At 45.2% G+C, this 13884-nt stretch overlaps 1 protein-coding gene across 8 annotated transcripts in view; it reads left to right on the top strand.

Moving 5' to 3' along the window:
• DEPDC5 (DEP domain containing 5, GATOR1 subcomplex subunit) overlaps positions 1–13884 on the top strand; it is a 128459-nt gene that overhangs the window by 98555 nt on the left and 16020 nt on the right. For all 8 annotated transcript variants that reach the window (XM_041729006.1, XM_041729011.1, XM_041729013.1 and 5 more), the window contains 5 exons: positions 5254–5408; positions 8267–8344; positions 8855–8987; positions 10033–10141; positions 11708–11932. In XM_041729006.1, coding sequence (XP_041584940.1) covers positions 5254–5408; positions 8267–8344; positions 8855–8987; positions 10033–10141; positions 11708–11932 — 700 coding nt within the window. The remainder of the gene's footprint in view (positions 1–5253; positions 5409–8266; positions 8345–8854; positions 8988–10032; positions 10142–11707; positions 11933–13884) is intronic.

Raw genomic sequence — 13884 nt, 5'->3', positions numbered from 1 at the left:
GGAGAAGCAGGCTCCATACAGGGAGCCCGATGTGGGACTCAATCCCAGACTCCAGGATCACGCCCTGGGCCAAAGGCAGATGCTCAGCTGCTGAGCCACCCAGGTGTCCATACATTTTATTTTAATTAATTTCTATTTGAATAGCCGCATATAGCTAGTAGCTATTGTATTGCTTGGAACAGGTCTAGACATTTTTTATTTATTTTTAAAGATTTTATTTATTTATTCATGAGAGACACAGAGAGAGAGACAGACACAGGCAGAGGGAGAAACAGGCTCCATGCAGGGAGCCTGATGTGGGACTCGATCCCAGGTCTCCAGGATCAGGCCCTGGGCTGAAGGCAACGCTAAATTACTGAGCTCCCCGGGCTGCCCCTTTTTTTTTTTTTTTAATTTTTATTTATTTATGATAGTCACACACACACAGAGAGAGAGAGAGAGTGAGAGAGGCAGAGACACAGGCAGAGGGAGAAGGAGGCTCCATGCACCGGGAGCCCGACGTGGGATTCGATCCCGGGTCTCCAGGATCGCACCCTGGGCCAAAGGCAGGCGCTAAACTGCTGCACCACCCAGGGATCCCTTTTTTTTTTTTTTTTTAAAGATTTTTAAGATCTAGATATTTAAAACCATATCAGCACAGTACTTACTGAGACTCTGAATTTCACATTTTTTCCTACCCTTGTTTACTCTTTTTTTCACTTTTTCTATCCTTGTTCCCTGGATTTTCTCATTTATTTATTTTATCTTATTATATGTCTATTGATAACTTCTTCCCTTTTTTAGAGTGGTGCTGAGATATGAAAATATAAATAACCATTGAGAATCAGGGGTTGGGATGGACATATGGAAGAGGGAGGCTGTACTGTGGAGAAAATGTGGTTCAATTGAGATCGCACATCTCGAGCTTCTCCTGGGCATAGAGCTGTCCTAATATGGACATTCCTTGTCTCATGTCTGTTTTTCCTTCCCACTCCCAGATGGTAAGCTTCATGAGGGCCAGTGGGAAGAGGTTTGATTTGGAAAGATGTTACATCCTTCCCTGATAATATAAACCTTGGAAAACCTGGTTATGGAGCTGAGAGTTATTCCCAAGCTCTCTGAATATGAAATTCTGTCACCAGTCCCTTTATGATGCCTCTAAATGCCCTAACGGAGCCAGGTGAGGGGAAACCAGGAATGCCACTTAGCCCATTTTGTCTCCAGGTAAGACAAAGCAACATGTTATGTCTACCACCCTCAAGTTACATTGGTAGGGTTGGACTGGCAGACTTGGCAGCTTCCTGGTGGCTGCCAGTACTCCAGTGTAAAGGCAGTGGGGCTGACAGGCACATGAGTTGTGGAGGGTCCTTGGGGGTGCCTGTTGTGGATGGTGCTAACCTCTAAGGCATCCCTCGAGGGGCTCTCTCCCTTATCTCCCGTGGCTTTGAGCATGTGGGAAAGAGGAAGGAGACAGGGTTGGTGTTACTGTTGAGGGCTTGGTTGTTTAATTAACTAAATACCAGACTTTATTTGGTTTCACCAGTTTTTCTATTAATGTCCTTTTTCTGTTCCAAGATCCAGTCCAGGGCACCAAGTTGCATTTCATTTTCATGTCTCCCTAGTGTCCTCTGGTCTGTGACAATTTCTGTCTTTCCTTGTTTTTTAATGACTTTAGAAAGTCTTGAGGAGCCCTGGCTAGATATCCTGCAGAATGCCTCTGAATCTGGGTTGGTTTGGTGTTTTTCTCATGGTGGAGTTAGGGGTTTTTGACAAGAATACCTCAGTGGTGAAGTATGCTTCTCATCACATCATACTAGGGGGTACATGGGATCCACACAACTTTGCTGGTCACCTCATCAGTTGGTAGTGTAATATTTACCAGCTGTCTTCATTATGAAGTTACTATCCCTTTCTATACTCTGTTCTTTGGAAGCAAGTTCCTTAACGGTAGCCTACTCAAAAGAGGAGGGAGAGATTCAACTGCAACTCTTGAAGGCAGGGGTGTCCACCTCTGTAGGGAGAGTTTTGGACAGGTTCTTTTTTTTTAAAAAAAAATATTTTATGTATTTGTCATGAAAGACACAGAGAGAGGCAAAGACATAGGCAGAGGGAGAAGCAGGCTCCCTGTGAGGAGCCTGATACAGGACTTGATCCCAGGACTCTGGGATCATGACCTGAGCCAAAGCAGATGCTCAATCACTGAGCCACCCAGGTGTCCCATTGGACAAGGTTCTTAAAATGGAGTTGCCTCCAGGACCTCTGGCTCGCTTAGTCGATGGAATGTGAATCTCTTGATCTCAGGGTTGTGAGTTTGAGCCCCACTTTAGGTGTAGGAATTACTTTAAAACAATTAAACAAAAAATAACAAAAAATAAAAAAAAAATTAAAAAAAATAAAACAATTTAACAACAAAAAAATGGAGTTGTACCCAACAGCAAGCACCTCCCTCCACTTGCCTTTTCTAGGCCTCTGCTCAAAGACTGCTCTTCTGTCCATCCAGCTTTCTTTGTCCTCCTATTTATTCCAAAAAGTTACTTCAGGTGGATTATGGAAGCAAATGCAACGTCCAGAATAAAACGTGACTAAATGGGGAAATTCAGGAAAAGAAAAACATAAGATAGAACATCATCTGAGGTCTTATAAAGCATCTAGTTTTGTGCTAAATTCAGTCCCAAAATATCTGGGAGCCAAAGAAAAGTGGGAAACCTCTATTCTAGGATTCAAGGTGGTCATAAGATAAAGACAAACCATTTGCTAGGGAGAAACATAACCTTTTCGTGGTATTAAGATCTAAGCAGTCTCTTGAGAGATGGACATTGTATGATACAGAGCAGGGGATCAGGAAACTATGGGGCAAATCTGACCTACCATCTACTTTTGTAGATAATTCTCACTGCAACAGGGCCACGCCCATTCATTTCCATTGTCTGCTACTCTGTTCTTCATGCTGAGTGGAGTGGTTTCAACAGGGCCATCTAGCCCATAAAGCCTAAAATAATTACCCTCTGCTCCTTTACCAAAAATGTTTGCCGATTTCTGATTTAGAGGATAACTCCTTAACCACATACCTGCTAAAATAAAGCTGTAGGAACCATATACGTTTCTGGCAGCTTAGGGTGGTGGAGCAGATCTCAGGTGCCATAGATGAGAGTTAACCCACTACAGGAGTCTGGAAGGTGGCACCTAGAGCTGGATCTAGCCCCCCCCCCCCCCCTCCACACACAATAGTTAGCTTCTTCATTTAATTTGTAGTACCTGGGATCCCTGGGTGGCACAGCGGTTTGGCGCCTGTCTTTGGCCCAGGGCGCGATCCTGGAGACCCGGGATCGAATCCCACGTCGGGCTCCCAGTGCATGGAGCCTGCTTCTCCCTCTGCCTGTGTCTCTGTCTCTCTGTGTGACTATCATAAATAAATAAAGCCACTCTGATCAACTAAAGAATCTTAAGCAGCCACTGAGGAAGAGACGTGCAGAAAACCGAGAATTCCCAGGACATGATGGGTGGAGGACTTCAAATTCCTTGCTTATAAAAAAAAAAAACTAGATTTTAATTTGTAGTACCTGTTTCTAAGTCTTGCTAGTTAGGGGCAGATGGTGATTAGTGATTGCAAGCTACTTCTTAATGTACTTCTCTGTGTATTTATGGTGCTAGCAAAGTCTGTGTGGTCCTTTTATTGCAAATCATTGAGCCTGATGTAGGGGAATGGTTCTTTTAGAACTGGAGGCAACTTTGTCTCGCAGGGCACATATGATTGTATTTGGAGATATTTTTAATTGTCACAGCTGGGAATGGGGAGTGGTGATGGGGGCTGGTGTTACTGGCATCTAGTAGGTGAAAGCCAGGGATGCTGCTCAACATCTTAAAAGGCACAGCTCCGTCCCTCAAAAGACTGATCTGGCCCCTAATGGCAATGGTGCCAAGGCTGAGAAACCCCATTTTAGAAGGAGTGATTTTTACAACATCCAACAAAATATTTGGTTATAGAAAGCTCCATTCTGAAGTATTCAAGAACCCCATATAAGAGGGACTAGGAGTCAGATTTTTCCTGGAGTGCTCTGGAAGGCTTGCTATTCTCTCCAGATATCTGCCATGGGGTACAGCCCTTCTAAGCAAATAGGTCATACTCCCATGCTCAAAGATGTTTAAAAGGAATGAGACCAATATAAAACCATTACATGAAGCAGAATTTGGCAGCTGCCAGAAGAGGGTTATAAAGATCCAAAGGAGAGGGGGAGAGAGGGGGGCGGGGAGAGAGAGAGAGAGAGATGGTTCTTCTTTGGGATCCAGAGTGGAGTGAGTCAGAAAACATTTTACTGAGGGAGCAGCATTTGAAATGGCCATCAAGACTGATAGATTTTTAGCCTGTGCTTGTAGGGAAGGGCACCTCAGGTCAGCAGAACACACAGGATTAAAAACACGGGGTTTGATTTGGCTAGAAATATATATGTGGATGAGTAGCAAGCATGCAGGGCCATCACAGGTCAGGGCTGTTTGTGCTGGATCCACAGGGCCCTGTGAGTTTGGTAGCTCATGGGGAGACCTGAAAGATTTCAGAGTCATGGAGTGATGGGATTAGAACTGTCTTTTAGGAGGAAGAAAATGGAGGTGGCTGGCAGGTGGGGTCTCCAGGGGAGAGGCTACTACAGTTGAGGAAGTTGATTAGGAGACTGTTAGAACCTTCCCCTGGTAGAACAGGCATGACTTAAGAGATACATGTGAGTCAGCAGGGACAAGGTCACAGGACTAGGCCTCTCTTTAGAGATAAAGCTGGAGAAGGAAGGGAGCTATTAGATGCCCCTGAGATTGAGCCTGGGCGCTTAGAAGGTTGATTATCCCACTGACAGACATGGGAAAGCAGGATTGGGACGGAAAAGGGTGAACCATGGTAAGGGAGGGCACTAGCTGGAATATTCATCCATTTGTCTCTAATTGTGTTCTCTCTCTCCCACTTCTCAGTCTCATGCTTCTGACTTCCTTACTGTTTCAGTGGAGATTCTTCTTTAGTGTATATCTGTGGTTTGAGTCAGGGGCTGGAGCCATTTCTTTGGTTCTGGGGATTCACTGTGAACGATGGATTCCTGTCAGCCTTGGTGTGGGGTTCAGGAATTCCCATTGCTCTGATGGAAGGCACTCTGCACGAGACTGGGCTGGACTCCTTTAGCTCTTCTACCAGGGACCACTGGGGACTGGGAAGGAAAGAGGTATGGGAAGGACCACATATGTAAATAGCCTTAAAGAATTTTGTTGCTTTGTTCATTTTCAAATTTTCTACAGGTGTCTGTGGACCAGACGGCCACCCCGGTGTTAGACAGCACCAGTTTAGGGGTAAGCACAGGCCAGTCTGTGGACAGAGGCAACAGCCAGGCCTTTGGGAACAACCAGAACTCAGGGGAACAGAGCTTCCCCTCTGCAAACTCCAGTGATAGCAGGTGAGATTCAGAATGCCCAAACTCATACTTCTGGCAGTGGGGATGGTCTGGCCTCAAAGGCTATGGAGCCTGGGGAGTCCAGAGTCCTGGGCCCAAGTTCTGACTCAGCCATGAGTTCTGCCTAGAAGCCCAGGCCAGTCAGGTCTTACCAGCACCTGTTTAATGGGAGCTAAGGATCTATGCCCTGCCTTCCTTACCAAACAGCTAAAAGGTGCCCACAGAGACACAGAAAAGTGTCAGGCATCGTACAGGAGTGGGCTATGGGAAGGGGGCCTGGACCCAGTCTGTCCCGTTTATTATGGCACCTGGCATGATGCCTGGTACATCATTGCAGGCAGTCAATATCTGCCACTTGAGGAAATGAAAAGCAGATAAGTTGCTGGTTGTGCTCAAATATGGCTGTTCTTTTCCTATTCTTAAGTATCCAGAGGGAAAAGAATCTGCTTGGACCTCAGTTACTTGAGAAAGAGCCCCAGGTTGTTTTTTTTTTTTTCTTTTAAGATTTTATTTATTCGTTTGTGAGAGAAAAATGAAAGAGAGAGCACAAGCAAAGGGGAAAAGCAGAGGAAGAGGAAGAAGCAGTCTCCATGCTGAACAGGGAGCCCTGAAACATGGGGCATGACCCCAGGACCCCGGGATCATGACCTGAGCTGAAGGCAGACGCTTAACTGACTGAGCCACCCAGGTGTCCCAGAGCCCCAGCTCTTAATGTAATTTGTCAAATCTGAAAAACTTCTTTTTGATTTCCTTCCCAGCTATGTTAGCCTTATAATACGGTGCCTACTTTGTTCTGGTTGCCTCACTGTACTACTGACTTAGGAAGTCCTTGGTTAAATGGTCTCAGATTTGACTTTGGCGTCCTTCATCTGAGAGCAGAAGGGCCCCTGCGACAGCTCACCTGGCAGGCCCCTGTCAGCGGTCACTCAGTGCCCTGTCACTTGGTCTGTACCAGTTTTCCTGCATCTGGTGCAGTGCACCTCACTCACCCTGGCCAGTAGGGATGATGATCACTTCAGAGGCAGCAAGCTGCCTAGACTTCTCTAGACTCTTCTGTCCCCCCAGACCTATATCCCTATCAAGCCCAGCTGATTTTTCAGCTCTGCACATGGAGGAGTTTGGAGGGGCTGCCAAGTGCGCAGGGAGGGAGTGCATTTCTCTGCTTCCTCATTGAACAGCAGGTAGTGTTCTGCTTTTGGAAGAAAAGGGGAACTGAGGATTCTTAGGCTGGAGATGAGAAAACCAAAAATGACACAAATCAGGACCAATGACGAAAATTACAAAGAACAGGTCCCATTTTGTGATAAAGAACTGCCTCAGGGAAATGGGCTGCATAGAGGAGCTAAGTTCTCTGCCATCAAAGATGTTTACACAGACGAGACAGCCTCTTGTCCAGACTCTTGTAGCAGGGACTCAAGCATTAGAAGGAAGTTCACTTTGTGGGAGATTTTCACAGGCCTTTTTATTTATTTTTTTTTTAATTTTTATTTATTTATGATAGTCATACAGAGAGAGAGAGAGGCAGAGACACAGGCAGAGGGAGAAGCGGGCTCCATGCACTGGGAGCCCGACGTGGGATTTGATCCTGGGTCTCCAGGATCGCGCCCTGGGCCAAAGGCAGGCGCCAAACCACTGCGCCACCCAGGGATCCCTCACAGGCCTTTTTAAACCTGAGATTCTGAAATGCTCCACTGAGTCCTGGACCCTCCAAATAAGAAGAGGAGCCTGAAACTGAGGAAAGAGAGAAGTTTTATGGACGTGAGGAGCTTCTAGAATAAAGCCCCAGATTTAGTGTATTGGGTGACTATGAGTATCCCATGCCTAGTGATCTGGGCTCAGCTGCTGAGTATTACACATGTTTAAAGGTATTGTCAGACCACTGAAGAAGAACTCAGGCAACAGGTAGTAGAAAGGTCTGGACTCTGGAAACAGGCACACCTAGATTCAAATCCAGATCCTGACACTTCTAAGGTCTTTAACCATCACTTGTTACTTTAGCTTCTCTGAGTTTCTTTTTCTTTCTTTCTTTCTTTTTTTTTTAAGATTTATTTATTTGTTTGTTTATTTATTTATTTATTTATTTATTTATTTATGAGAGAGAGAGAGAGAAAGAAAGAAAGAGAGAGAGGCAGAGACACAGGAGGAGGGAGAAGCAGGCTCCATGCCAGGAGCCCGATGCAGGACTCGATCCCGGGACTCCAGGATCATGCCCTGGGCCAAAGGCAGGCACTAAACCGCTGAGCCACCCAGGGATCCCCTTCTCTGAGTTTCAAAAGGTTGATATTATTATGTTCAGTACTGTTTACCATTTGGGACTTTGTGGGTATCAGCCCTTCTCTTGGTATTTTATACACATTTATCGCAACAACCCTGAAGGATAGAAACAGTATCATCCCCCAGCTGGTAAGTGATGATACTGGAATTCTGTCTCTGGTGCTTTTACTCAGATTACCTAGCGTTTTCTGGTGAGGTTAATGGTGGGGAAGGCCTTGCGGGTAACACCAGAGCAGTCCAGAGAGATCTCTTGGAAGTTGTTGAAATGTTAGTAAAAGCAGAGATACTTATATAAAGTGGTTGAGGCGTTATTAGAAGGGGAGATGCTTATTAAGATGTGTCCAAGTTTGGATACAAAATCACTTTGATTCTTTTTTTTTATCTTAATGTGTATGCTTTTGGAAGTAGGAAACCCCATGTTAGATATCCATAGGATGTAGCTGTCTAGCATTTGCTTAAACACGTTCAGTATCAATGTCATCCTTGGCCTCTAGCTGTGTAAGAACTAAAAATGGTAGTTCCTAAGGTTCATGCTCTTGATCATGCGTGTCCCCCCTTGCTTTGCTGACTGAACACTCTGTTTACAGCTCTCAGCAGCTGGCAGCAAGCTCTTTAACCTCATCCTCCACCTTGACAGAGATCCTGGAAGCCATGAAGCACCCCTCGTAAGTGGTTTGTCATGAGCGGGAGTACAAGGGCGGGAGGATCTCATAGCCCTGAGTCACAGGGATGCTCAGGTAGTATGATTTGGTGGATTCATACCTGGCTGTATTGCTCACCAACTGTGAGACCCTGTATAAGTTACTTGCCCTCTCTGAGCCTCTGTTACCTTGTTTGTAAAATGGAATACTTGTGGCCAAGTCATAGGTTTGATGTAAGGATCAAATGAAATAATTACGTAAATGATCTAGTATAATGCTCAACAACTATAGGTAATTCTCTTAAGTGTCAGATCTTTCTTCCTTCCTCTTCTCCTTTTCCCCCTATAACACCTTCCTTTGTCCTGTCTTGCAGGTTTCTGTGGGTTTAGAAATAGGGTAGAGAAATTGTACCATGCAGAGCCTTACTTCAGAGATTAAATGCTTTAGTGGGAGTCCCTTCTTTTTCATGTTCTCTTTCTGCTTGTTGCCACTGTGCACACTTACCCTGCTCCCTGCCTGCCACATTGCATTCAGGACAGGGGTCCAGCTGCTCTCAGAACAGAAGGGCCTCTCACCATGCTGCTTCATCAGTGCAGAGGTGGTGCACTGGCTGGTGAATAACGTGGAGGGTGTCCAGACCCAGGCAATGGCTATCGACATCATGCAGGTGAGACCACGCTTAGCACAATGGAAGGACAATTCTGCTTATCTCATTGCATTTGTCTCCCACCTTGACTGGGCTCCTTGAGGACTAGGCTACCTCTTATTATCCCATTTCCATATCACCATACTGTTTGGCACATGGTCGGCACTTAGCAAACACTTGCTGAATTTAGTGACACTGTTCAGAACTGGAATTAAACTGGAGAGAAGAATAGGAAAGATCAAGTTGACTGATGTGGTTTACACCATCCGGTCCAGAGGCCCCCACTGGAAATCAGTACCATTTGCTGACAGCTGGTTTGTCATCCCTGAAATGTAAAACCAGTAACTAATTTGGATAAGCATGGGATCCTCTGTTCTCTCTTTGAGGGTCTCAGTAGACAGTTTTGCATGGCCTTTGCCCTATTACTTATACTCCCATCTCCCTGTGAATCAGATTTCCTTGTTCACACAATGGAATGCTTTTACGGCAGTTAAAATGAATGAGCTGGAGGTACACATATCAACATGGACAAATGTTCAAAGCATGATGTTCACTGAAAATCCAGTGTACAAAATGATAATTGTATTACACCCTTTATTTAAAATTTAAAATCTCACAAAAATACTTCCTATTCTTTATCAGTATGTGTGTGTATAATAAAATTTTAAAAACATGCTTGAGAATAATATCACACTAACCATTTATTTCTGGTGAGAGAGGAAGAGGAATGGGGCATGGAAGAGTCCACAGGATACTTTTTTTTTTTTTTTTTAATAAAAAGATCTGAAGTCAGTATAGCAAAACGTTAAGTTTGTTGAATTTGCATAGTGGTATACCTGGATATTCTTTATACTTTGCCATATGTTTGAAATAATTGATGACCCTGTAATATGCATTTACATTGTGTAATATAATTTACATCAGGAATAACATTGTAGAGCAGTCATCATGACTGATGGGGTCTTCTCAATGTTCCCATCACTTCCTTGACTCTAGTGAACTAAGGACTGCACCTCTAAGATGTCCCTCCACAGGAATTTCAGAGTTTCAATGTCTCTCCTTCTAGAAAATGCTGGAAGAGCAACTCATCACACACGCATCTGGTGAAGTCTGGCGGACCTTCATCTATGGTTTCTATTTCTACAAGATAGTCATGGACAAAGAACCTGACCGAGGTCAGAGATGAGGCTTATGCTGTTACCCACAGGGGCAAGGGTTTTTCATGGTGGCTTGCTTTTTCAAATGATGGTTCTTCTTGAGTTCCTGGGGTGACTTTGTATTCTAAGTAGACAGATCTGTCAACTTCCTGAGCATTTGTACTTAATTTAAGCATAACTGGAGTGACGAGTATTTCCTAAAGCTATGGTATGTTCTTGGTCAGAACAGTGTGGATGGAAGATAAGCCTAAAAGAGGCCAAGGGATCTGGTGTGAGGAAATTCCCATGGGCCATTTTTTAGTTGCTATTTTTAATTATAGTGCTCCTCCCCCACCCCCATCCAGTGCAGGTGGCTCTGAGTATAAGCTAACAGGCTGTGATCTGTAACTTACAGCACTTTTTACTTGCTAGGCTCCATTTCTTTGTCCTTTCTGTCTTTTATTTCTTTTCTTTTTTTCCTTTCCTTTCCTTTCCTTTCCTTTCCTTTCCTTTCCTTTCCTTTCCTTTCCTTTCTTTATTTGGGAGAGAGAAGAAAGCAAAAGCTGGGGGAGCGGCAAGGGAGAGGGGGAGCAAGGCTTCCTGCTGAGCACAAAGCCCAATGTTAAGCTTGATCCCTGGGACTCCTGCATCATGACCTGAGCCAAAGGCAGACATTCAACCAACTGAGCCACCCAGGAGCCCTAGGCTCCATTTCTTAACCCAGAAAGGCTATCAAATCCTAGCAAGTTTTCTGAGATACATTTTAACTTTCTTTTTCTTTTAATGAGAAAGCACAATTCCCAAGAGGAGACCAATATCCAGCAAGGTCAGAGCTGGCTCACAGTGCTGGAGTCACCCAGGATTCAGACCTGTATCTCCAGTCCACTCAGAACCCACAGGGACCTTGGCTGGAAGTGACACCCATCCTGCAGACAAATGGCTTCTCAGCCTCTAGGTTTCGGGAATCATACATATATCAGATGAAGCAGCTAGTGGCCCCTTGCTATGCTCCTTTATCCAAGAATATGTAGAAGTGGATCCGAGCAGACTTTTTCTGGTAGCCATAGGTGTGTCTGTTGCTGCCTCTCCCCTTAAATTCTCACTTGGACTAATAGATACCTATTTTACCTTCAAATAGGAAAAAAAAAAAAAAACCTGGTTACTATTATCAGCTCCAAAATTAGAGGTATGAAACTGAGGATAAAAAAATCTTGTTTAATTGAAGGATAGTTCACGTAACATAAAATGAACTATTCTAATGTGAACACTTCACTGGCATTTAGTACGTTCCTGGTGTTGTGCAAACACCACCACCTCTGTTCAGGGTCCAAATCGTGGTAAGTACACCCTGAAAGGAACTCTGGTGCCCATTAACAGTCACTGCCAAACTCCTCCTCCCCACTGCCCCTGACCACCACCGATCTGCCTTCTGTCTCTAAGGATTGGCCAATTCTGGACATTTCATTTAAGTGGCATCATGTATCATGTGGTCTTTTGTGTATGACTTCTTTCACTTAGCATAGCATTTTCAAGGTGCAGCCTTGCATCAGTAAGAAAATAAGTGTTTGTACTGAGGGCACTTTCTCTCCCCTTGGCTTTTCCCAGTGGCCATGCAGCAGCCCACCACCTGGCACACAACAGCGGGGGAGGACTTCGCCAGCTTCCAGCGCAAGTGGTTTGAGGTGGCCTTTGTGGCCGAAGAGCTGTTGCACTCCGAGATCCCTGCTTTCCTCTTGCCCTGGCTGCCCAGCCGGCCAGCCTCCTATGCCAGCAGGCACAGCTCCTTCAGCCGCAGCTTTGGAGGACGGAGCCAGGCAGCTGCACTTTTAGGTAGATGCTTGACCCAGATGGGGCTGGGGATGCATTGGTCGGGGGCCGAGGGAGAGTGGCAGTTAGCCAAGGGAACAGTGCCATGTGGGCCAGGATTGGAGCTCCTGAGGCTGTCATACTGGTACTCGGTCTGTATGGTGGGCTCCTGTGCTAGCTCCCACTAAGTGGACAATAACTCATATTGTCCCAACCAATAAACAATGGTCATCAGCTCTCAAATAAGGCCCAGTGCTAAACCTGCACAAATAGGAGAGAATAGACAATGTGGCCACTTTTCCCAAGAAGAATCCAGACTACAGGGGAGGTGAGCTGGTGCTCACTGCTGGCTAAGTGCCTACCTGAAGCCTTCCCAGGACCTTAGTGTCCTAGGATCTCAGAAAAGGAAGGAGTCTCAGAGGTTAGGTTATCCATTTCAAACTCTGATATTGAGCGTGAATCTTCCCTCTGCCCTCTGCAAATGTACTTACCACATTGAGGGTTGTAAACTGGGAGTCTTCCCTCCTTACCTTGATTCCTACAGCTCCAAGATTGGGGTGAACACCCACTTACTGAATGGTGGTGACCTCTGATAGGAAATGGGACCTCTGCTCTCAAGGACTGGACTGATGGGTTGGGATGTAAACTGTCTTTAGACAGTGCATGCTCTAGGCAAGGTGTCATGAGATTTATCTTAATGGCAGGTTGGAGAGATCCTAAAAACCCTCTAGAAGGAAGGAAGGAAATGTAACATAGACCAAAGTCTAGGGAAATTCTACTTTTCACTTAGTTTGCTTGGAAACGCCCAGCTAATTGGAATTCTAGCTAGTAGAATGGGAATGTTAATAGTCATCACAGTTTCCAGATCCTCAGATTCACTTGGATCCAGATGTGGCTTTGACCTCGCCTTATACCCTCACCCCAGCATGCTCTAGCACTGTGTGTGAGAACTGAGGGGGGCACGGAGAAGACAAAACTGTGAAGAGAGTGGCTCCTCTTTCCCCCAGGTAGTCACGACTTACCTTCTTCCTTGTGTTGAATTTCTAACTCTGTACTTCCTTGAAGTCCTTTGGAAACCAAGAGGCCACCTACTTCCCTAACTGCTAGTTACCAGTTGCACACCACCCCCCACCAACACCCAGTGCCCAGTGTCCCCACTTACTCCTGGGCTCAAGTTACTGCTTCTGGAAAATGCTTAGGCACTGTCCCCCTTGTGTCATCATCCTGGTTCTGGAGGCTATCTTGACAATTTCTGTATGCACATTCTCATTTCCAAAGTCTCCTCCTTCCACAGGCTGGTAAAACCCTTTCCTGGCTGCCGTAATTCAAAGCCCAAGGGGAGATTCATATTGTTTCAATTTAGCTTTTTTTTTTTTTTTAAGATTTTCTTTATTTATTCATGAGAGACACACACAGAGAGAGAAAGAGAGAGGGGCAGAGACATAGGCAGAGGGAGAAGCAGGCTCCATGCAGGGAGCCTGATGTGGGATTCAATCCTGGGACTCCAGGATCACGCCCTGGGCCAAAGGCAGGTGGCAAACCACTGAGCCACCCAGGGATCCCCTCAATTTAGCTTTGATTCTTAATTACTTCAGAAAATTGCACTTAAAGAGGAGCAGCATGTGGAAAAATAAGTCATCTGTCTAAAACAGGGAGAGTAAGGGAGAAGGGAGGATTTATGTCTTCAGCAGGTAGTTTATTAAGCAGGTGTTCTTCACTTGGGGTCTGCACATGGGCATTAAGGGGTCAACACTGATTCTCAAACCAGACAGAATCTTACTTGTCTGAGTATTTTCTTGAAAATATCCTCTTATTAGCTTTCCAGTTGGCTCCCACAATTGTGCAATTTCACTCATCTGCTTCTTTTCCCATCACCCCTCCCACAGGAAGTAGGTTTCTTATCCTTGTAAACCCAACAGGGCATTATCACTGCTAATTCTATCCAGCAACATCCCTCAGACCCAGACCTCTGTGTT

The sequence above is a fragment of the Vulpes lagopus genome, chromosome 14, assembly GCF_018345385.1.
Source record: "Vulpes lagopus strain Blue_001 chromosome 14, ASM1834538v1, whole genome shotgun sequence".
In the NCBI taxonomy this organism is placed as follows: Eukaryota; Metazoa; Chordata; class Mammalia; order Carnivora; family Canidae; genus Vulpes; species Vulpes lagopus.
This window is presented reverse-complemented; position numbering and strand designations above follow the sequence as displayed.